The following is a 24,968-nucleotide window of genomic DNA, read 5'->3' on the forward strand; positions in this document are numbered from 1 at the left end:
TCAATTTTAGGTCTGACAATGGCATTTCTTGTGGAGAACGTAACAGATGGATAAGGGACTATCATCAGTTGTTTGTCCGAGCATTCATCAGAAACATGAAGGCCAAAAACGACATCGGTTCATCAGAAGAGCTGTCACAGGAAAGTGCGCTATGCGTTGGAGGTGTGCGCTACGAATTGGGTTAGCGCGGCCAGTGTAAAAATACGCAGGCGCTACGCATCAGGCTGTGCGCTACACACTCAATCCAGCAAAAAAATTATTTATATTCATGCACCCAGTCTCTTATCAAATCGGCTCCATCGACTTGCAAGTAAGCTTCTAAAGGGTGCTCAGTAGATTTTAGTATGATTGTGGTGTTATCAATGTTGGGAAACAAGCCTTGGTTGAAGAGAGAATTGTTTTTCATTCTCTGTCATTTCAATCTGATTGACGATAGAGCTAAGAAGTTTTGAATTAGAACGCCTCATGATAAATCTCTCCAGAAGCGGGCACCCCAAAACGAATGCGGCTAAAGTGTTGCCTGTGAGATGGACATTGCGGAAGAAGCAAGAAATTAAATGGTGGAATCCCACGAAAGGGTCAGGAAGTTGGGTGAGCAAGTAATTTTGGATATTGAGCATTTTGAGACGAAGACAGGTGAAAAAATTATCGGGAGGAAAGACTTCTCTTACTGGGGATTGACAGAGAAACGACCTTTGGACATTCTTGGCTGCCACAAACGCCAACCATGAGGAAACCTTGTTAGGGGTGAACGCCCAAGGTTGAACATCCACAACAAGATGAAATGTTTCTACGTTGTCTGGTGTATACAACCTCAGAATGTTCGTGATTGCCTCTTCTATCACTGGTTGAGGATAGGAACCACGGACGCCCAGTAACAGTGACGGGCTGAAACGCAATTCGGACATGCGGGTGTACATGTTCCTGTGTGCGTGTGCCCATCTCCTTGAGAGGACCGAGGATCTGATGGCATCTCCGATTGGAATTTTCGAGAGAATGAGGCCAAGGACATCGTCGTGAAGTGCTGACAGTCTGTCTGGCAATGTCTCTCTCATGATTTTTATCCTGTGTGTCCAGTTTTCAAATGATGTATTTCATTCCAAGAATAGATGCGCTTGAAGTTTCAAGATTCGTCACATTTCTTGTCAGCCTTCTTTAACGGCACCCACAACAGGGTTCCATTTTCGAATCACGTCCTGACTTATTCACTTGATACCGATAATGAAGATATAATGGGATTTCAAAGGACACGCCCACCATCCGCACGCATCAGCCGGTGAAGCCTGAAACAAAGATCAACAGACAATCTTCAAATTGCACGCCGATACCTTCCGTCGTAAATATATCTTTACTTTCCAAATCAATAAAAGCAATGCAAGAACAAGATTGGTGTCAAATTCATTTTCCAGAGATATCGGTAGGCTGCCAAGAGTTTCTTTGCCTTAGTCAAATGGGTCATATATTTGGGGGAAACCGAATTGTGAACGCCCCAAAGTTACAAAGGATGTTAAAAAAATTGGTTGTATCCAAATGGTAAAGGAAAAGTAAAAGCCCAAATTAAACGCAGACCACCCACTACAGCAGAAGAATAGGATTAGGCAGTCTATTTATGACTTCAGTTAGTAATTCATAGGGTTTACGCTCCAGGTTTGGTTTTCATTTGTCATTAGAAATTCTCAGCTGGAATAATGTAACGCTTTCGATTTTTAGAGCAGATGGATGATCCTTTTTCTATCTTTGTGGCTTCAGTTGAAACAACGCCCTTATTTTTGGACGATATGTTTTCTCATTCAGGAGTCTATTTATTGTATTAAACTTAGATGTAAACGGTTCTGAGTTCTGAGAGCTGGGAGGAGAAATACAGAGTTTCATTGCACAGTTTTGACAGGGATTTTAATAAAAAATGCAGCTCTGACCCCTGAGATTCCTGTGGTATGAAATTTAACATTTGTCTCATCCTTTGTTTCATATGTAGCCTGTTGTGTCTTCGTTTCATTTCATAATCGTTTCTAAATGAATACTTTTAAGTGAGAAAGGCAGAATTCAATTTATTTTCTCTGTCTTGAGGAAGTGTTCATATTTAATGGTTTCTTCTGTTTGACAAGGATTCATCTTCTATGCCCTTGTCAACCCCTCAAAAGTTCACCCACTCCACAATGCTTCAAATTTGATGTTAAATTTCTTGCCTATCTTGCCTCAGGAGATAATCTGTGTTTTTGATTATATTTCTCTGTTTAAGGCTGTTCTTTGCCCATGCAGCCCAGAAAACCCAATCATTTATTAAAAACCTCATTTCATATCTATTTACTAGCCTAAAATCAGCATTCACTATAGGTCATCTCAGCCCTTTTGAAGACCTTTTGCCGAGATAGACCCGGAGAGAGCCCTCTCCTGTCCTCGTAGGGCTAGCTACGAGGCTGAGCATGGTTTGATGTTGCCTTGAGTATTTCCCTCCTCAGCCTGGGGCAAATTTGAGCGTTAACATAGTGGCGACCATACTGGGGAAGATGGTTTGCTGTTGATGTGACATTCGACTTGTAGATTGTCTTGTCCCAGTACATGAAATCAAGTTGCAGATCTGATGCTGATGGTGGACAACAATCAGACATAAGAAGGCTGAAACATTCACCTGGCGACTCCAACTGGATCCAGACATTCCAGTGCTCGCTGATCCACTCATGCAATGGTAGGATATGTGGCAAACCCTGCCCTGTGTGAAGCTGTAAAAGAAGTAAGAAATCAGTTAGTGGATCTTGAACTTAATGAAGAATTTTTCAGTGCCTTGCTTCAATGTTTGAAATCTCCGAAGCTTCCTTTTGAAGCCAAAACTGGTGTTTGTGAATTAGTTGTTGAAAGAGTTTTGAAGGAGATTCAGTGTTTAGATGAGCAGATCCAGTCATATGATTTCCAAGACCCTAAAAAGTTCTTGGAAATCCTTCCTCCTTCGAAACAAGAAATAATAGAATTTCCTACAGATGTTTGCATTGACAGGGTGCAGCTGGAGGTATGTATTGCGGAGTTGGGGCAGCCAACAGAGCCTGGCTTTCGCGATCCAATGGAAACATACATGGAAATGTTTTTCAGTTTGATTGATAGATCAGGCTATCTTTTACGTGACCAGGCTCATTACGCGCATGAAGGGCTGCCAGCAATAACATCTGTGTCCTGGTGGAAGCATTCTCAAGCGGCATCATTCTCAGGTTTACTTGAATGGTTGATCTGGCATTTCAGTATTACCTGATCTATTGTTTTTACAGTAGAGTAGGGTAGATTTTGTAAATAAATAAGCAGCCAAAAGGCAGCATTTCGTTTTGAGTTTCATTACAGTTTTAGTTAGAAGTTTGCCGAGTCAGTTTTTCAATCATTTCAGTCAAGTTCCATAAATGAGTCAGAAGTCTCGTGTTGTCTGTTGAAATAATGACTCCATTGCCCAATGGATGGAGGCACTGTCTGCTCTCCCAAAGATCTGCAGTTCTTGGCACCTCCAAGAAGCGGCAGCTGCCATCCCCATTGGAGCCAATGTTAGACTCGGTCCTGTCTGTCCCTTGTCAGAATCAAATTCTCCAAGGTTCATTTCTCGTCATTCATTGATGTTACTGTGGTCCAGAAAAGAGTCATTTCAGAGTCAAGGTTTTATAGTTGGTCTTCAAACTTGTCAAATGATTCCTACAGGCTAGAAGAAGGTTCAGTGAGTTTATATTTCAAGATGGTTATCAATGCAAGACAGGGTTTTTGAAGAAGAAATCGTTAAATGTGTTTTCAAATATGTAATTATTGAAATTTTTTCGATAGAAAGCATGATGTTTTTTCAGAGCAGATTTAAGGACAGTACAATCCATGCCAATGATGAGAATGATTCCTTTACACCTGAGGAACTTCGGCAGCAGGCCCAGGAGGAGAAAAAGAAATATCATACTCTTAAGAAAGAAGGAAAAGGTGAGGAAGCATTACAGGCGTTTAAACGAGGCAAGGAGCTTGAATGCCGTTCTGAAGCTTTAGAGCTTCTTTGAGAAAGAGCAGGAGAAGGGCTGTCACCATTGCACTCAAGGATCTGGGATGGTTTGATGCAGATTTGCAGGATGCAGATAGAAAGCGAAGCAAGATGAATTTGGAGGGTGAACTGTCAACTCTTATTGGTGAAACTCAGAAAATAAAAAACACACAGAATGAATCTGTTATTGGTGCTGAGCAGATGCATGTGCTGGCACATAAAAGGCGGGCTCTTGCTTTAAAGCGTGAAGGTAAATTAGAGGAATCTGAAGATGAATTTGAGCTAGCAAAGTCACTGGAGATTCAGATGGATGAATTAGCTGGGAACTCACGATCTCACACTTCAATTGATGGCATCAGCAATGATGATGGCGAGGCAGTAGATGATATTTTTGATCCCCAGTTGTTATCTGCCTTGAAAGGGATTGGCTGGAAAGAAAACGATATTTTTAGCCAGATGCCAACCAAAGGAGTCAGTGCCAAGAATAAGGGTTTGGTTTCTACATCTAGCCATGTTCATGGTAACTTGTGAAATGACACTGCACGAGCAAATGTGGACAAAACCGAAGGTTCAAAGGAAGAAAGGATACGCCTTGAAGAAAATATCAGAGCAGAGAAGTTGAAGGCACTTGATTTTAAACGGGCAGGTAAGCAAACTGAGGCTTTAGATGAACTTCGCAGAGCAAAGCATCTTGAGAAGAAGCTACAGTCTTTGGCTACTTGAAAGTGCTTTATATTGGCATTTTAAGTTTCTTCTCATTAGATGACAACTAAAAAGTTTTATAATGTCTGAAAGTGTCGCATTTCTCAAAATTATATTTGTGAAATTTGGTTCTTTGAGAGAGATCTGTTCAGTAAACCATATAATTCCAAGAAGACTCGTAAATATTCCCTCAACTTTGTGCATGAAAATTTTATTGCTTCAATGTAAGCTGCAATTCTCATTTGTAACGTGACACTGAGAAATATGATTGAAAATTGGACGGGCTAATTCATCCCAGGATTCTGTTCACAAGCTTTCGACAGGATTCATATTTTGGACAAGGTTAAGACAGCCATTCAATTGTAGGTCTGACAATGGCATTTCTTGTGGAGAACGGAACAGATGGATAAGAGACTATCATCAGTTGTTTGTCCGAGCATTCATCAGAAACATGAAGGCCAAAAACGGCATCGGTTCATCAGAAGAGCTGTCACAGGAAAGTGCGCTACGCATTGGAGGTGTGCGCTACGCACCGGGCAGTGCGCTACGCATTGGGTTAGCGCGGCCAGTGTAAAAATACACAGGCGCTACGCATCAGGCTGTGTGCTACGCACTGGGATAGCGCGCTACGCACTCAGTCCAACAAAAAATTTGTTTGTATTCATGCGCCCAGTCTCTTATCAAATCGGCTCCATCGACTTGCAAGTAAGCTTCGTAGATTTTAGTATGATTGTGGTGTTATCAATGTTGGGAAACAAGCCTTGGTTGAAGAGAGAATTGTTTTTCATTCTCTGTCATTTCAATCTGATTGACGATAGAGCTAAGAAGTTCTGAATTAGAACGCCTCATGATAAATCTCTCCAGAAGCGGGCACCCCAAAACGAATGCGGCTAAAGCGTTGTCTGTGAGATGGACATTGCGGAAGGAGCAAGAAATTAAATGGTGGAATACCACGAAAGGTTCAGGAAGTTGGGTGAGCAAGTAATTTTGGATATTGAGCATTTTGAGACGAAGACAGGTGAAAAAATTATCGGGAGGAAAGACTTCTCTTACTGGGGATTGACAGAGAAACGACCTTTGGACATTCTTGGCTGCCACAAACGCCAACCATGAGGAAACCCTGTTAGGGGTGAACGCCCAAGGTTGAACATCCACAACAAGATGAAATGTTTCTACGTTGTCTGGTGTATACAACCTCAGAATGTTCGTGATTGCCTCTTCTATCACCGGTTGAGGATAGGAACCACGGACGCCCAGTAACAGTGACGGGCTGAAACGCAATTCGGACATGCGGGTGTACATGTTCCTGTGTGCGTGTGCCCATCTCCTCGAGAGGACCGAGGATCTGATGGCATCTCCGATTGGAATTTTCGAGAGAATGAGGCCAAGGACATCGTCGTGAAGTGCTGACAGTCTGTCTGGCAATGTCTCTCTCATCATTTTTATCCTGTGTGTCCAGTTTTCAAATGATGTATTTCATTCCAAGATTAGATGCGCTTGAAGTTTCAAGATTCGTCACATTTCTTGTCAGCCTTCTTTAACGGCACCCACAACAGGGTTCCATTTTCGAATCACGTCCTGATTTATTCACTTGATACCGGTAATGAAGATATAATGGGATTTCAAAGGACACGCCCACCATCCGCACGCATCAGCCTGGTGAAGCCTGAAACAAAGATCAACAGACAATCTTCAAATTGCACGCCGATACCTTCCGTCGTAAATATATCTTTACTTTCCAAATCAATAAAAGCAATGCAAGAAAAAGATTGGTGTCAAATTCATTTTCCAGAGATATCAGTAGGCTGCCAAGAGTTTCTTCGCCTTAGTCAAATGGTTCATATATTTGGGGGAAACCGAATTGTGCTGGCCAGAACTCTTTGCAACGTGTAATCATTTATGGTAACATGGATGAAAGCGCCCCAAAGTTACAAAGGATGTTAAAAAAATTGGTTGTATCCAAATGGTAAAGGAAAAGTAAAAGCCCAAATTAAACGCAGACCACCCACTACAGCAGAAGAATAGGATTAGGCAGTCTATTTATGACTTCAGTTAGTAATTCATAGGGTTTACGCTCCAGGTTTGGTTTTCATTTGTCATTAGAAATTCTCAGCTGGAATAATGTAACGCTTTCTATTTTTAGAGCAGATGGATGATCCTTTTTCTATATTTGTGGCTTCAGTTGAAACAACGCCCTTATTTTTGGACGATCTGTTTTCTCATTCAGGAGTCTATTTATTGTATTAAACTTAGATGTAAACGGTTCTGAGTTTTGAGAGCTGGGAGGAGAAATACAGAGTTTCATTGCACAGTTTTGACAGGGATTTTAATAAAAAATGCAGCTCTGACCCCTGAGATTCCTGTGGTATGAAATTTAACATTTTTCTCATCCTTTGTTTCATATGTAGCCTGTTGTGTCTTCGTTTCATTTCATAATCGTTTCTAAATGAATACTTTTAAGTGAGAAAGGCAGAATTCAATTTATTTGCTCTGTCTTGAGGAAGTGTTCATATTTAATGGTTTCTTCTGTCTGACAAGGATTCATCTTCTATGCCCTTGTCAACCCCTCAATAGTTCACCCACTCCACAATGCTTCAAATTTGATGTTAAATTTCTTGCCTATCTTGCCTCAGGAGATAATCTGTGTTTTTGATTACATTTCTCTGTTTCAAGCTGTTCTTTGCCCATGCAGCGCAGAAAACCCAATCATTTATTAAAAACCTAATTTCATATCTATTTACTAGCCTAAAATCAGCATTCACTATAGGTCATCCAGCCCTTTTGAAGACCTTTTGCCGAGATAGACCCGGAGAGAGCCCTCTCCTATCCTCGTAGGGCTAGCTACGAGGCTGAGCGTGGTTTGATGTTGCCTTGAGTTTTTCCCTCCTCAGCCTGGGGTAAATTTGAGCGTTAACATAGTGGCGACCATACTGGGGAAGATGGTTTGCTGTTGATGTGACATTCGACTTGTAGATTGTCTTGTCCCAGTACATGAAATCAAGTTGCAGATCTGATGCTGATGGTGGACAACAATCAGACATAAGAAGGCTGAAACATTCACCTGGCGACTCCAACTCGATCTAGACATTCCAGTGCTCGCTGATCCACTCATGCAATGGTAGGATATGTGGCAAACCCTGCCCTGTGTGAAGCTGTAAAAGAAGTAAGAAATCAGTTAGTGGATCTTGAACTTAATGAAGAATTTTTCAGTGCCTTGCTTCAATGTTTGAAATCTCCGAAGCTTCCTTTTGAAGCCAAAACTGGTGTTTGTGAATTAGTTGTTGAAAGAGTTGAGAAGGAGATTCAGTGTTTAGATGAGCAGATCCAGTCATATGATTTCCAAGACCCTAAAAAGTTCTTGGAAATCCTTCCTCCTTCGAAACAAGAAATAATAGAATTTCCTACAGATGTTTTCATTGACAAGGTGCAGCTAGAGGTATGTATTGCGGAGTTGGGGCAGCCAACAGAGCCTGGCTTTCGCGATCCAATGGAAACATACATGGAAATGTTTTTCAGTTTGATTGATAGATCAGGTTGTCTTTTACGTGACCAGGCTCATTACGCGCATGAAGGGCTGCCAGCAATTACATCTGTGTCCTGGTGGAAGCATTCTCAAGCGGCATCATTCTCAGGTTTACTTGAATGGTTGATCTGGCATTTCAGTATTACCTGATCTATTGTTTTTACAGTAGAGTAGGGTAGATTTTGTAAATAAATAAGCAGCCAAAAGGCAGCATTTCGTTTTGAGTTTCATTACAGTTTTAGTTAGAAGTTTGCCGAGTCAGTTTTTCAATCATTTCAGTCAAGTTCCATAAATGAGTCGGAAGTCTCGTGTTGTCTGTTGAAATAATGACTCCATTGCCCAATGGATGGAGGCACTGTCTGCTCTCCCAAAGATCTGCAGTTCTTGGCACCTCCAAGAAGCGGCAGCTGCCATCCCCATTGGAGCCAATGTTAGACTCGGTCCTGTCAGTCCCTTGTCAGAATCAAATTCTCCAAGGTTCATTTCTCGTCATTCATTGATGTTACTGTGGTCCAGAAAAGAGTCATTTCAGAGTCAAGGTTTTATAGTTGGTCTTCAAACTTGTCAAATGATTCCTACAGGCTAGAAGAAGGTTCAGTGAGTTTATATTTCAAGATGGTTATCAATGCAAGACAGGGTTTTTGAAGAAGAAATCGTTAAATGTGTTTTCAAATATGTAATTATTGAAATTTTTCGATAGAAAGCATGATGTTTTTCAGAGCAGATTTAAGGACAGTACTATCCATGCCAATGATGAGAATGATTCCTTTACACCTGAGGAACTTCGGCAGCAGGCCCAGGAGGAGAAAAAGAAATATCATACTCTTAAGAAAGAAGGAAAAGGTGAGGAAGCATTACAGGCGTTTAAACGAGGCAAGGAGCTTGAACGCCGTTCTGAAGCTTTAGAGCTTCTTTGAGAAAGAGCAGGAGAAGGGTTGTCACCATTGCACTCAAGGATCTGGGATGGTCTGATGCAGATTTGCAGGATGTAGATAGAAAGCGAAGCAAGATGAATTTGGAGGGTGAACTGTCAACTCTTCTTGGTGAAACTCAGAAAATAAAAAACACACAGAATGAATCTGTTGTTGGTGCTGAGCAGATGCAGGTGCTGGCACATAAAAGGCGGGCTCTTGCTTTAAAGCGTGAAGGTAAATTAGAGGAATCTGAAGATGAATTTGAGCTAGCAAAGTCACTGGAGATTCAGATGGATGAATTAGCTGGGAACTCACGAGCTCACACTTCAATTGATGGCATCAGCAATGATGATGGCGAGGCAGTAGATGATATTTTTGATCCCCAGTTGTTATCTGCCTTGAAAGGGATTGGCTGGAAAGAAAACGATATTTTTAGCCAGATGCCAACCAAAGGAGTCAGTGCCAAGAATAAGGGTTTGGTTTCTACATCTGGCCATGTTGATGGTAACTTGGGAAATGACACTTCATGAGCAAATGTGGACAAAACCGAAGGTTCAAAGGAAGAAAGGATACGCCTTGAAGAAAATATCAGAGCAGAGAAGTTGAAGGCACTTGATTTTAAACGGGCAGGTAAGCAAACTGAGGCTTTAGATGCACTTCGCAGAGCAAAGCAGCTTGAGAAGAAGCTACAGTCTTTGGCTACTTGAAAGTGCTTTATATTGGCATTTTAAGTTTCTTCTTATTAGATGACAACTAAAAAGTTTTATAATGGCTGAAAGTGTCGCATTTCTCAAAATTATATTTGTGAAATTTGGTTCTTTGAGAGAGATCTGTTCAGTAAACCATATAATTCCAAGAAGACTCGTAAATATTCCCTCAACTTTGTGCATGAAAATTTTATTGCTTCAAGGTAAGCTGCAATTCTCATTTGTAACGTGACACTGAGAAATATGATTGAAAATTGGACGGGCTAATTCATCCCAGGATTCTGTTCACAAGCTTTCGACAGGATTCAGATTTTGGACAAGGTTAAGACAGCCATTCAATTGTAGGTCTGACAATGGCATTTCTTGTGGAGAACGTAACAGATGGATAAGAGACTATCATCAGTTGTTTTGTCCGAGCATTCATCAGAAACATGAAGGCCAAAAACGGCATCGGTTCATCAGAAGAGCTGTCACAGGAAAGTGCGCTACGCGTTGGAGGTGTGCGCTACGCACCGGGCAGTGCGCTACGCATTGGGTTAGCGTGGCCAGTGTAAAAATACACAGGCGCTACGCATCAGGCTGTGCGCTACACACTGGGATAGCGCGCTACGCACTCAGTCCAGCAAAAAATTTGTTTATATTCATGCGCCCAGTCTCTTATCAAATCGGCTCCATCGACTTGCAAGTAAGCTTCGTAGATTTTAGTATGATTGTGGTGTTATCAATGTTGGGAAACAAGCCTTGGTTGAAGAGAGAATTGTTTTTCATTCTCTGTCATTTCAATCTGATTGACGATAGAGCTAAGAAGTTCTGAATTAGAACGCCTCATGATAAATCTCTCCAGAAGCGGGCACCCCAAAACGAATGCGGCTAAAGTGTTGTCTGTGAGATGGACATTGCGGAAGGAGCAAGAAATTAAATGGTGGAATCCCACGAAAGGGTCAGGAAGTTGGGTGAGCAAGTAATTTTGGATATTGAGCGTTTTGAGACGAAGACAGGTGAAAAAATTATCGGGAGGAAAGACTTCTCTTACTGGGGATTGACAGAGAAACAACCTTTGGACATTCTTGGCTGCCACAAACGCCAACCATGAGGAAACCCTGTTAGGGGTGAACGCCCAAGGTTGAACATCCACAACAAGATGAAACGTTTCTACGTTGTCTGGTGTATACAACCTCAGAATGTTCGTGATTGCCTCTTCTATCACCGGTTGAGGATAGGAACCACGGACGCCCAGTAACAGTGACGGGCTGAAACGCAATTCGGACATGCGGGTGTACATGTTCCTGTGTGCGTGTGCCCATCTCCTTGAGAGGACCGAGGATCTGATGGCATCTCCGATTGGAATTTTCGAGAGAATGAGGCCAAGGACATCGTCGTGAAGTGCTGACAGTCTGTCTGGCAATGTCTCTCTCATCATTTTTATCCTGTGTGTCGAGTTTTCAAATGATGTATTTCATTCCAAGAATAGATGCGCTTGAAGTTTCAAGATTCGTCACATTTCTTGTCAGCCTTCTTTAACGGCACCCACAACAGGGTTCCATTTTCGAATCACGTCCTGATTTATTCACTTGATACCGGTAATGAAGATATAATGGGATTTCAAAGGACACGCCCACCATCCGCACGCATCAGCCGGTGAAGCCTGAAACAAAGATCAACAGACAATCTTCAAATTGCACGCCGATACCTTCCGTCGTAAATATATCTTTACTTTCCAAATCAATAAAAGCAATGCAAGAACAAGATTGGTGTCAAATTCATTTTCCAGAGATATCAGTAGGCTGCCAAGAGTTTCTTCGCCTTAGTCAAATGGGTCATATATTTGGGGGAAACCGAATTGTGCTGGCCAGAACTCTTTGCAACGTGTAATCATTTATGGTAACATGGATGAAAGCGCCCCAAAGTTACAAAGGGTGTTAGAAAAATTGGTTGTATCCAAATGGTAAAGGAAAAGTAAAAGCCCAAATTAAACGCAGACCACCCACTACAGCAGAAGAATAGGATTAGGCAGTCTATTTATGACTTCAGTTAGTAATTCATAGGGTTTACGCTCCAGGTTTGGTTTTCATTTGTCATTAGAAATTCTCAGCTGGAATAATGTAACGCTTTCTATTTTTAGAGCAGATGGATGATCCTTTTTCTATCTTTGTGGCTTCAGTTGAAACAACGCCCTTATTTTTGGACGATCTGTTTTCTCATTCAGGAGTCTATTTATTGTATTAAACTTAGATGTAAACGGTTCTGAGTTCTGAGAGCTGGGAGGAGAAATACAGAGTTTCATTGCACAGTTTTGACAGGGATTTTAATAAAAAATGCAGCTCTAACCCCTGAGATTCCTGTGGTATGAAATTTAACATTTGTCTCATCCTTTGTTTCATATGTAGCCTGTTGTGTCTTCGTTTCATTTCATAATCGTTTCTAAATGAATACTTTTAAGTGAGAAAGGCAGAATTCAATTTATTTGCTCTGTCTTGAGGAAGTGTTCATATTTAATGGTTTCTTCTGTCTGACAAGGTTTCATCTTCTATGCCCTTGTCAACCCCTCAATAGTTCACCCACTCCACAATGCTTCAAATTTGATGTTAAATTTCTTGCCTATCTTGCCTCAGGAGATAATCTGTGTTTTTGATTATATTTCTCTGTTTCAAGCTGTTATTTGCCCATGCAGCCCAGAAAACCCAATCATTTATTAAAAAACTCATTTCATATCTATTTACTAGCCTAAAATCAGCATTCACTATAGGTCATCCAGCCCTTTTGAAGACCTTTTGCCGAGATAGACCCGGAGAGAGCCCTCTCCTGTCCTCGTAGGGCTAGCTACGAGGCTGAGCGTGGTTTGATGTTGCCTTGAGTTTTGCCCTCCTCAGCTTGGGGCAAATTTGAGCGTTAACATAGTGGCGACCATACTGGGGAAGATGGTTTGCTGTTGATGTGACATTCGACTTGTAGATTGTCTTGTCCCAGTACATGAAATCAAGTTGCAGATCTGATGCTGATGGTGGACAACAATCAGACATAAGAAGGCTGAAACATTCACCTGGCGACTCCAACTCGATCTAGATATTCCAGTGCTCGCTGATCCACTCATGCAATGGTAGGATATGTGGCAAACCCTGCCCTGTGTGAAGTTGTAAAAGAAGTAAGAAATTAGTTAGTGGATCTTGAACTTAATGAAGAATTTTTCAGTGTCTTGCTTCAATGTTTGAAATCTCCGAAGCTTCCTTTTGAAGCCAAAACTGGTGTTTGTGAATTAGTTGTTTTAAGAGTTGAGAAGGAGATTCAGTGTTTAGATGAGCATATCCAGTCATATGATTTTCAAGACCCTAAAAAGTTCTTGGAAATCCTTCCTCCTTCGAAACAAGAAATAATAGAATTTCCTACAGATGTTTTCATTGACAGGGTGCAGCTGGAGGTATGTATTGCGGAGTTGGGGCAGCCAACAGAGCCTGGCTTTCGCGATCCAATGGAAACATACATGGAAATGTTTTTCAGTTTGATTGATAGATCAGGTTGTCTTTTACGTGACCAGGCTCATTACGCGCATGAAGGGCTGCCAGCAATTACATCTGTGTCCTGGTGGAAGCATTCTCAAGCGGCATCATTCTCAGGTTTACTTGAATGGTTGATCTGGCATTTCAGTATTACCTGATCTATTGTTTTTACAGTAGAGTAGGGTAGATTTTGTAAATAAATAAGCAGCCAAAAGGCAGCATTTCGTTTTGAGTTTCATTACAGTTTTAGTTAGAAGTTTGCCGAGTCAGTTTTTCAATCATTTCAGTTAAGTTCCATAAATGAGTCGGAAGTCTCGTGTTGTCTGTTGAAATAATGACTCCATTGCCCAATGGATGGAGGCACTGTCTGCTCTCCCAAAGATCTGCAGTTCTTGGCACCTCCAAGAAGCGGCAGCTGCCATCCCCATTGGAGCCAATGTTAGACTCGGTCCTGTCTGTCCCTTGTCAGAATCAAATTCTCCAAGGTTCATTTCTCGTCATTCATTGATGTTACTGTGGTCCAGAAAAGAGTCATTTCAGAGTCAAGGTTTTATAGTTGGTCTTCAAACTTGTCAAATGATTCCTACAGGCTAGAAGAAGGTTCAGTGAGTTTATATTTCAAGATGGTTATCAATGCAAGACAGGGTTTTTGAAGAAGAAATCGTTAAATGTGTTTTCAAATATGTAATTATTGAAATTTTTTCGATAGAAAGCATGATGTTTTTCAGAGCAGATTTAAGGACAATACTATCCATGCCAATGATGAGAATGATTCCTTTACACCTGAGGAACTTCGGCAGCAGGCCCAGGAGGAGAAAAAGAAATATCATACTCTTAGGAAAGAACGAAAAGGTGAGGAAGCATTACAGGCGTTTAAACGAGGCAAGGAGCTTGAACGCCATTCTAAGCTTTAGAGCTTCTTTGAGAAAGAGCAGGAGAAGGGCTGTCACCATTGCACTCAAGGATCTGGGATGGTCTGATGCAGATTTGCAGGATGCAGATAGAAAGCGAAGCAAGATGAATTTGGAGGGTGAACTGTCAACTCTTCTTGGTGAAACTCAGAAAATAAAAAACACACAGAATGAATCTGTTGTTGGTGCTGAGCAGATGCATGTGCTGGCACATAAAAGGCGGGCTCTTGCTTTAAAGCGTGAAGGTAAATTAGAGGAATCTGAAGATGAATTTGAGCTAGCAAAGTCACTGGAGATTCAGATGGATGAATTAGCTGGGAACTCACGACCTCACACTTCAATTGACGGCATCAGCAATGATGATGGCGAGGCAGTAGATGATATTTTTGATCCCCAGTTGTTATCTGCCTTGAAAGGGATTGGCTGGAAAGAAAACGATATTTTTAGCCAGATGCCAACCAAAGGAGTCAGTGCCAAGAATAAGGGTTTGGTTTCTACATCTAGCTTGGCATGTTCATGGTAACTTGGGAAATGACACTGCACGAGGAAATGTGGACAAAACCGAAGGTTCAAAGGAAGAAAGGATACGCCTTGAAGAAAATATCAGAGCAGAGAAGTTGAAGGCACTTGATTTTAAATGGGCAGGTAAGCAAACTGAGGCTTCAGATGAACTTCGCAGAGCAAAGCAGCTTGAGAAGAAGCTACAGTCTTTGGCTACTTGAAAGTGCTTTATATTGGCATTTTAAGTTTCTTCTTATTAGATGACAACTAAAAAGTTTTATAATGGCTGAAAGTGTCACATTTCTCAAAATTATATTTGTGAAATTTGGTTCTTTGAGAGAGATCTGTTCAGTAAACCATATAATTCCAAGAAGACTCGTAAATATTCCCTCAAATTTGTGCATGAAAATTTTATTGCTTCAAGGTAAGCTACAATTCTCATTTGTAACGTGACACTGAGAAATATGATTGAAAATTGGACGGGCTAACTCATCCCAGGATTCTGTTCACAAGCTTTCGACAGGATTCAGAGTTTGGACAAGGTTAAGACAGCCATTCAATTGTAGGTCTGACAATGGCATTTCTTGTGGAGAACGTAACAGATGGATAAGAGACTATCATCAGTTGTTTGTCCGAGCATTCATCAGAAACATGAAGGCCAAAAACGGCATCGGTTCATCAGAAGAGCTGTCACAGGAAAGTGCGCTACACGTTGGAGGTGTGCGCTACGCACCGGGCAGTGCGCTACGCATTGGGTTAGCGCGGCCAGTGTAAAAATACACAGGCGCTATGCATCAGGCTGTGCGCTACGCACTGGGATGCGCTACGCACTCAGTCCAACAAAAAATTTGTTTATATTCATGCGCCCAGTCTCTTATCAAATCGGCTCCATCGACTTGCAAGTAAGCTTCGTAGATTTTAGTATGATTGTGGTGTTATCAATGTTGTGAAACAAGCCTTGGTTGAAGAGAGAATTGTTTTTCATTCTCTGTCATTTCAATCTGATCGACGATAGAGCTAAGAAGTTCTGAATTAGAACGCCTCATGATAAATCTCTCCAGAAGCGGGCACCCCAAAACGAATGCGGCTAAAGTGTTGTCTGTGAGATGGACATTGCGGAAGGAGCAAGAAATTAAATGGTGGAATCCCACGAAAGGGTCAGGAAGTTTGGTGAGCAAGTAATTTTGGATATTGAGCGTTTTGAGACGAAGACAGGTGAAAAAATTATCGGGAGGAAAGACTTCTCTTACTGGGGATTGGTAGAGAAACAACCTTTGGACATTCTTGGCTGCCACAAACGCCAACCATGAGGAAACCGTGTTAGGAGTGAACGTCCAAGGTTGAACATCCACAACAAGATGAAATGTTTCTACGTTGTCTGGTGTATACAACCTCAGAATCTTCGTGATTGCCTCTTCTATCACCGGTTGAGGATAGGAACCACGGACGTAGTAACAGTGACGGGCTGAAACGCAATTCGGACATGCGGGTGTACATGTTCCTGTGTGCGTGTGCCCATATCCTTGAGAGGACCGAGGATCTGATGGCATCTCCGATTGGAATTTTCGAGAGAATGAGGCCAAGGACATCGTCGTGAAGTGCTGACAGTCTGTCTGGCAATGTCTCTCTCATCATTTTTATCCTGTGTGTCCAGTTTTCAAATGATGTATTTCATTCCAAGAATAGATGCGCTTGAAGTTTCAAGATTCGTCACATTTCTTGTCAGCCTTCTTTAACGGCACCCACAACAGGGTTCCATTTTCGAATCACGTCCTGATTTATTCACTTGATACCGGTAATGAAGATATAATGGGATTTCAAAGGACACGCCCACCATCCGCACGCATCAGCCGGTGAAGCCTGAAAAAAAGATCAACAGACAATCTTCAAATTGCACGCCGATACCTTCCGTCATAAATATATCTTTACTTTCCAAATCAATAAAAGCAATGCAAGAACAAGATTGGTGTCAAATTCATTTTCTAGAGATATCAGTAGGCTGCCAAGAGTTTCTTCACCTTAGTCAAATGAGTCATATATTTGGGGGAAACCGAATTGTGCTGGCCAGAACTCTTTGCAACGTGTAATCATTTATGGTAACATGGATGAAAGCGCCCCAAAGTTACAAAGGATGTTAGAAAAATTGGTTGTATCCAAATGGTAAAGGAAAAGTAAAAGCCCAAATTAAACGCAGACCACCCACTACAGCAGAAGAATAGGATTAGGCAGTCTATTTATGACTTCAGTTAGTAATTCATAGGGTTTACGCTCCAGGTTTGGTTTTCATTTGTCATTAGAAATTCTCAGCTAGAATAATGTAACACTTTCTATTTTTAGAGCAGATGGATGATCCTTTTTCTATCTTTGTGGCTTCAGTTGAAACAACGCCCTTATTTTTGGACGATCTGTTTTCTCATTCAGGAGTCTATTTATTGTATTAAACTTAGATGTAAACGGTTCTGAGTTCTGAGAGCTGGGAGGAGAAATACAGAGTTTCATTGCACAGTTTTGACAGGGATTTTAATAAAAATGCAGCTCTGACCCCTGAGATTCCTGTGGTATGAAATTTAACATTTGTCTCATCCTTTGTTTCATATGTAGCCTGTTGTGTCTTTGTTTCATTTCATAATCGTTTCTAAATGAATACTTTTAAGTGAGAAAGGCAGAATTCAATTTATTTGCTCTGTCTTGAGGAAGTGTTCATATTTAATGTTTTCTTCTATTTGACAACGATTCATCTTCTATGCCCTTGTCAACCCCTCAACAGTTCACCCACTCCACAATGCTTCAAATTTGATGTTAAATTTCTTGCCTATCTTGCCTGAGGAGATAATCTGTGTTTTTGATTATATTTCTCTGTTTCAAGCTGTTCTTTGCCCATGCAGCCCAGAAAACCCAATCATTTATTAAAAACCTCATTTCATATCTATTTACTAGCCTAAAATCAGCATTCACTATAGGTCATCTCAGCCCTTTTGAAGACCTTTTGCCGAGATAGACCCAGAGAGAGCCCTCTCCTGTCCTCGTAGGGCTAGCTACGAGGTTGAGCGTGGTTTGATGTTGCCTTGAGTTTTGCCCTCCTCAGCCTAGGGCAAATTTGAGCGTTAACATAGTGGCGACCATAATGGGGAAGATGGTTTGCTGTTGATGTGACATTCGACTTGTAGATTGTCTTGTCCCAGTACATGAAATCAAGTTGCAGATCTGATGCTGATGGTGGACAACAATCAGACATAAGAAGGCTGAAACATTCACCTGGTGAATCCAACTCGATCCAGACATTCCAGTGCTCGTTGATCCACTCATGCAATGGTAGGATATGTGGCAAAGCCTGCCCTGTGTGAAGCTGTAAAAGAAGTAAGAAATCAGTTAGTGGATCTTGAACTTAATGAAGAATTTTTCAGTGCCTTGCTTCAATGTTTGAAATCTCCGAAGCTTCCTTTTGAAGCCAAAACTGGTGTTTGTGAATTAGTTGTTGAAAGAGTTGAGAAGGAGATTCAGTGTTTAGATGAGCAGATCCAGTCATATGATTTCCAAGACCCTAAAAAGTTCTTGGAAATCCTTCCTCCTTCGAAACAAGAAATAATAGAATTTCCTACAGATGTTTGCATTGACAGGGTGCAGCTGGAGGTATGTATTGCGGAGTTGGGGCAGCCAACAGAGCCTGGCTTTCGCGATCCAATGGCAACATACATGGAAATGTTTTTCAGTTTGCTTGATAGATCAGGCTGTCTTTTACGTGACCAGGCTCATTACGCGCATGAAGGGCTGCCAGCAATTACATCTGTGTACTGGTGGAAGCATTCTCAAGCGGCATCATTCTCAGGTTTACTTGAATGGTTGATCTGGCATTTCAGTATTACCTGATCTATTGTTTTTACAGTAGAGTAGGGTAGATTTTGTAAATAAATAAGCAGCCAAAAGGCAGCATTTCATTTTGAGTTTCATTACAGTTTTAGTTAGAAGTTTGCCGAGTCAGTTTTTCAATCATTTCAGTCAAGTTCCATAAATGAGTCGGAAGTCTCGTGTTGTCTGTTGAAATAATGACTCCATTGCCCAATGGATGGAGGCACTGTCTACTCTCCCAAAGATCTGCAGTTCTTGGCACATCCAAGAAGCGGCAGCTGCCATCCCCATTGGAGCCAATGTTAGACTTGGTCCTGTCTGTCCCTTGTCAGAATCAAATTCTCCAAGGTTCATTTCTCGTCATTCATTGATGTTACTGTGGTCCAGAAAAGAGTCATTTCAGAGTCAAGGTTTTATAGTTGGTCTTCAAACTTGTCAAATGATTCCTACAGCCTAGAAGAAGGTTCAGTGAGTTTATATTTCAAGATGGTTATCAATGCAAGACAGGGTTTTTGAAGAAGAAATCGTTAAATGTGTTTTCAAATATGTAATTATTGAAAATTTTTCGATAGAAAGCATGATGTTTTTCAGAGCAGATTTAAGGACAGTACAATCCATGCCAATGATGAGAATGATTCCTTTACACCTGAGGAACTTCGGCAGCAGGCCCAGGAGGAGAAAAAGAAATATCATACTCTTAGGAAAGAAGGAAAAGGTGAGGAAGCATTACAGGCGTTTAAATGAGGCAAGGAGCTTGAACGCCATTCTAAGCTTTAGAGCTTCTTTGAGAAAGAGCAGGAGAAGGGCTGTCACCATTGCACTCAAGGATCTGGGATGGTCTGATGCAGATTTGCAGGATGCAGATAGAAAGCGAAGCAAGATGAATTTGGAGGGTGAACTGTCAACTCTTCTTGGTGAAACTCAGAAAATAAAAAACACACAGAATGAATCTGTTGTTGGTGCTGAGCAGATGCATGTGCTGGCACATAAAAGGCGGGCTCTTGCTTTAAAGCGTGAAGGTAAATTAGAGGAATCTGAAGATGAATTTGAGCTAGCAAAGTCACTGGAGATTCAGATGGATGAATTAGCTGGGAACTCACGACCTCACACTTCAATTGACGGCATCAGCAATGATGATGGCGAGGCAGTAGATGATATTTTTGATCCCCAGTTGTTATCTGCCTTGAAAGGGATTGGCTGGAAAGAAAACGATATTTTTAGCCAGATGCCAACCAAAGGAGTCAGTGCCAAGAATAAGGGTTTGGTTTCTACATCTAGCCTGGCATGTTCATGGTAACTTGGGAAATGACACTGCACGAGGAAATGTGGACAAAACCGAAGGTTCAAAGGAAGAAAGGATACGCCTTGAAGAAAATATCAGAGCAGAGAAGTTGAAGGCACTTGATTTTAAACGGGCAGGTAAGCAAACTGAGGCTTTAGATGAACTTCGCAGAGCAAAGCAGCTTGAGAAGAAGCTACAGTCTTTGGCTACTTGAAAGTGCTTTATATTGGCATTTTAAGTTTCTTCTTATTAGATGACAACTAAAAAGTTTTATAATGGCTGAAAGTGTCGCATTTCTCAAAATTATATTTGTGAAATTTGGTTCTTTGAGAGAGATCTGTTCAGTAAACCATATAATTCCAAGAAGACTCGTAAATATTCCCTCAAATTTGTGCATGAAAATTTTATTGCTTCAAGGTAAGCTACAATTCTCATTTGTAACGTGACACTGAGAAATATGATTGAAAATTGGACGGGCTAACTCATCCCAGGATTCTGTTCACAAGCTTTCGACAGGATTCAGAGTTTGGACAAGGTTAAGACAACCATTCAATTGTAGGTCTGACAATGGCATTTCTTGTGGAGAACGTAACAGATGGATAAGAGACTATCATCAGTTGTTTGTCCGAGCATTCATCAGAAACATGAAGGCCAAAAACGACATCGGTTCATCAGAAGAGCTGTCACAGGAAAGTGCGCTACACATTGGAGGTGTGCGCTACGCACCGGGCAGTGCGCTACGCATTGGGTTAGCGCGGCCAGTGTAAAAATACACAGGCGCTACGCATCAGGCTGTGCGCTACGCACTTAGTCCAGCAAAAAATTTGTTTATATTCATGCGCCCAGTCTCTTATCAAATCGGCTCCATCGACTTGCAAGTAAGCTTCGTAGATTTTAGTATGATTGTGGTGTTATCAATGTTGTGAAACAAGCCTTGGTTGAAGAGAGAATTGTTTTTCATTCTCTGTCATTTCAATCTGATCGACGATAGAGCTAAGAAGTTCTGAATTAGAACGCCTCATGATAAATCTCTCCAGAAGCGGGCACCCCAAAACGAATGCGGCTAAAGTGTTGTCTGTGAGATGGACATTGCGGAAGGAGCAAGAAATTAAATGGTGGAATCCCACGAAAGGGTCAGGAAGTTGGGTGAGCAAGTAATTTTGGATATTGAGCGTTTTGAGACGAAGACAGGTGAAAAAATTATCGGGAGGAAAGACTTCTCTTACTGGGGATTGACAGAGAAACGACCTTTGGACATTCTTGGCTGCCACAAACGCCAACCATGAGGAAACCCTGTTAGGGGTGAACGTCCAAGGTTGAACATCCACAACAAGATGAAATGTTTCTACGTTGTCTGGTGTATACAACCTCAGAATATTCGTGATTGCCTCTTCTATCACCGGTTGAGGATAGGAACCACGGACGCCTAGTAACAGTGACGGGCTGAAACGCAATTCGGACATGCGGGTGTACATGTTCCTGTGTGCGTGTGCCCATCTCCTTGAGAGGACCGAGGATCTGATGGCATCTCCGATTGGAATTTCGAGAGAATGAGGCCAAGGACATCGTCGTGAAGTGCTGACAGTCTGTCTGGCAATGTCTCTCTCATCATTTTTATCCTGTGTGTCCAGTTTTCAAATGATGTATTTCATTCCAAGAATAGATGCGCTTGAAGTTTCAAGATTCGTCACATTTCTTGTTAGCCTTCTTTAACGGCACCCACAACAGGGTTCCATTTTCGAATCACGTCCTGATTTATTCACTTGATACCGGCAATGAAGATATAATGGGATTTCAAAGGACACGCCCACCATCCGCACGCATCAGCCGGTGAAGCCTGAAACAAAGATAAACAGACAATCTTCAAATTGCACGCCGATACCTTCCGTCGTAAATATATCTTTACTTTCCAAATCAATAAAAGCAATGCAAGAACAAGATTGGTGTCAAATTCATTTTCCAGAGATATCAGTAGGTTGCCAAGAGTTTCTTCACCTTAGTCAAATGAGTCATATATTTGGGGGAAACCGAATTGTGCTTGCCAGAACTCTTTGCAACGTGTAATCATTTATGGTAACATGGATGAAAGCGCCCCAAAGTTACAAAGGATGTTAGAAAAATTGGTTGTATCCAAATGGTAAAGGAAAAGTAAAAGCCCAAATTAAACGCAGACCACCCACTACAGCAGAAGAATAGGATTAGGCAGTCTATTTATGACTTCAGTTAGTAATTCATAGGGTTTACGCTCCAGGTTTGGTTTTCATTTGTCATTAGAAATTCTCAGCTGGAATAATGTAACGCTTTCTATTTTTAGAGCAGATGGATGATCCTTTTTCTATCTTTGTGGCTTCAGTTGAAACAACACCCTTATTTTTGGACGACCTGTTTTCTCATTCAGGAGTCTATTTATTGTATTAAACTTAGATGTAAACGGTTCTGAGTTCTGAGAGCTGGGAGGAGAAATACAGAGTTTCATTGCACAGTTTTGACAGGGATTTTAATAAAAAATGCAGCTCTGACCCCTGAGATTCCTGTGGTATGAAATTTAACATTTGTCTCATCCTTTGTTTCATATGTAGCCTGTTGTGTCTTCGTTTCATTTCATAATCGTTTCTAAATGAATACTTTTAAGTGAGAAAGGCAGAATTCAATTTATTTGCTCTGTCTTGAGGAAGTGTTCATATTTAATGTTTTCTTCTGTTTGACAACGATTCATCTTCTATGCCCTTGTCAACCCCTCAACAGTTCACCCACTCCACAATGCTTCAAATTTGATGTTAAATTTCTTGCCTATCTTGCCTCAGGAGATAATCTGTGTTTTTGATTATATTTCTCTGTTTCAAGCTGTTCTTTGCCCATGCAGCGCAGAAAACCCAATCATTATTAAAAACCTCATTTCATATCTATTTACTAGTCTAAAATCAGCATTCACTATAGGTCATCTCAGCCCTTTTGAAGACCTTTTGCCGAGATAGACCCAGAGAGAGCCCTCTCCTGTCCTCGTAGGGCTAGCTACGAGGCTGAGCGTGGTTTGATGTTGCCTTGAGTTTTTCCCTCCTCAGCCTGGGGCAAATTTGAGCGTTAACATAGTGGCGACTATACTGGGGAAGATGGTTTGCTGTTGATGTGACATTCAACTTGTAGATTGTCTTGTCCCAGTACATGAAATCAAGTTGCAGATCTGATGTTGATGGTGGACAACAATCAGACATAAGAAGGCTGAAACATTCACCTGGTGAATCCAACTTGATCCAGACATTCCAGTGCTCGCTGATCCACTCATGCAATGGTAGGATATGTGGCAAACCCTGCCCTGTGTGAAGCTGTAAAAGAAGTAAGAAATCAGTTAGTGGATCTTAAACTTAATGAAGAATTTTTCAGTGCGTTGCTTCAATGTTTGAAATCTCCGAAGCTTCCTTTTGAAGCCAAAACTGGTGTTTGTGAATTAGTTGTTGAAAGAGTTGAGAAGGAGATTCAGTGTTTAGATGAGCAGATCCAGTCATATGATTTCCAAGACCCTAAAAAGTTCTTGGAAATCCTTCCTCCTTCGAAACAAGAAATAATAGAATTGCCTACAGATGTTTGCATTGACAGGGTGCAGCTGGAGGTATGTATTGCAGAGTTGGGGCAGCCAACAGAGTCTGGCTTTCGCGATCCAATGGCAACATACATGGAAATGTTTTTCAGTTTGATTGATAGATCAGGCTGTCTTTTACGTGACCAGGCTCATTACGCGCATGAAGGGCTGCCAGCAATTACATCTGTGTCCTGGTGGAAGCATTCTCAAGCGGCATCATTCTCAGGTTTACTTGAATGGTTGATCTGGCATTTCAGTATTACCTGATCTATTGTTTTTACAGTAGAGTAGGGTAGATTTTGTAAATAAATAAGCAGCCAAAAGGCAGCATTTCGTTTTGAGTTTCATTGCAGTTTTAGTTAGAAGTTTGCCGAGTCATTTTTTCAATCATTTCAGTCAAGTTCCATAAATGAGTCAGAAGTCTCGTGTTGTCTGTTGAAATAATGACTCCATTTCCCAATGGATGGAGGCACTGTCTGCTCTCCCAAAGATCTGCAGTTCTTGGCACCTCCAAGAAGCGGCAGCTGCCATCCCCATTGGAGCCAATGTTAGACTCGGTCCTGTTTGTCCCTTGTCAGAATCAAATTCTCCAAGGTTCATTTATAGTCATTCATTGACGTTACTGTGGTCCAGAAAAGAGTCATTTCAGAGTCAAGGTTTTATAGTTGGTCTTCAAACTTGTCAAATGATTTCTACAGGCTAGAAGAAGGTTCAGTGAGTTTATATTTCAAGATGGTTATCAATGCAAGACAGGGTTTTTGAAGAAGAAATCGTTAAATGTGTTTTCAAATATGTAATTATTGAAATTTTTTCGATAGAAAGCATGATGTTTTTTAGAGCAGATTTAAGGACAGTACTATCCATGCCAATGATGAGAATGATTCCTTTACACCTGAAGAACTTCGGCAGCAGGCCCAGGAGGAGAAAAAGAAATATCATACTCTTAGGAAAGAAGGAAAAGGTGAGGAAGCATTACAGGCGTTTAAACGAGGCAAGGAGCTTGAACGCCATTCTGAAGCTTTAGAGCTTCTTTGAGAAAGAGCAGGAGAAGGGCTGTCACCATTGCACTCAAGGATCTGGGATGGTCTGATGCAGATTTGCAGGATGCAGATAGAAAGCGAAGCAAGATGAATTTGGAGGGTGAACTGTCAACTCTTCTTGGTGAAACTCAGAAAATAAAAAACACACAGAATGAATTTGTTGTTTGTGCTGAGCAGATGCAGGTGCTGGCACATAAAAGGCGAGCTCTTGCTTTAAAGCGTGAAGGTAAATTAGAGGAATCTGAAGATGAATTTGAGCTAGCAAAGTCACTGGAGATTCAGATGGATGAATTAGCTGGGAACTCACGAGCTCACACTTCAATTGATGGCATCAACAATGATGATGGCCAGGCAGTAGATGATATTTTTGATCCCCAGTTGTTATCTGCCTGGAAAGGGTTTGGCTTGAAAGAAAACGATATTTTTAGCCAGATGCCAACCAAAGGAGTCAGTGCCAAGAATAAGGGTTTGGTTTCTACA

General features: G+C 41.3%; 3 protein-coding genes across 3 annotated transcripts; all 3 read right to left on the reverse strand.

Moving 5' to 3' along the window:
* Positions 1-359: 359 nt before the first annotated feature.
* LOC149158208 (putative F-box/LRR-repeat protein At5g02700) lies at positions 360-1,055 on the reverse strand. The gene has a single exon (XM_089433915.1). It carries the CDS (start codon positions 1,053-1,055, stop codon positions 360-362), a length of 696 nt encoding a protein of 231 aa, XP_089290041.1.
* A 4,379-nt stretch (positions 1,056-5,434) lies between these two features.
* Positions 5,435-6,133, reverse strand: LOC149158209 (putative F-box/LRR-repeat protein At5g02700). Its single transcript, XM_089433916.1, has one exon. The coding sequence runs from the start codon at positions 6,131-6,133 to the stop codon at positions 5,435-5,437; it is 699 nt and encodes a 232-aa protein (XP_089290042.1).
* Positions 6,134-10,558: 4,425 nt separating this feature from the next.
* LOC149158210 (F-box/LRR-repeat protein 25-like) lies at positions 10,559-11,257 on the reverse strand. The gene has a single exon (XM_089433917.1). It carries the CDS (start codon positions 11,255-11,257, stop codon positions 10,559-10,561), a length of 699 nt encoding a protein of 232 aa, XP_089290043.1.
* Positions 11,258-24,968: the final 13,711 nt, after the last annotated feature.

Source organism: Pinus tabuliformis, chromosome 5_2 (genome assembly GCF_031772625.1).
Source record: "Pinus tabuliformis cultivar Carrire ecotype Pingquan chromosome 5_2, CPIR1, whole genome shotgun sequence".
NCBI lineage: Eukaryota > Viridiplantae > Streptophyta > Pinopsida > Pinales > Pinaceae > Pinus > Pinus tabuliformis.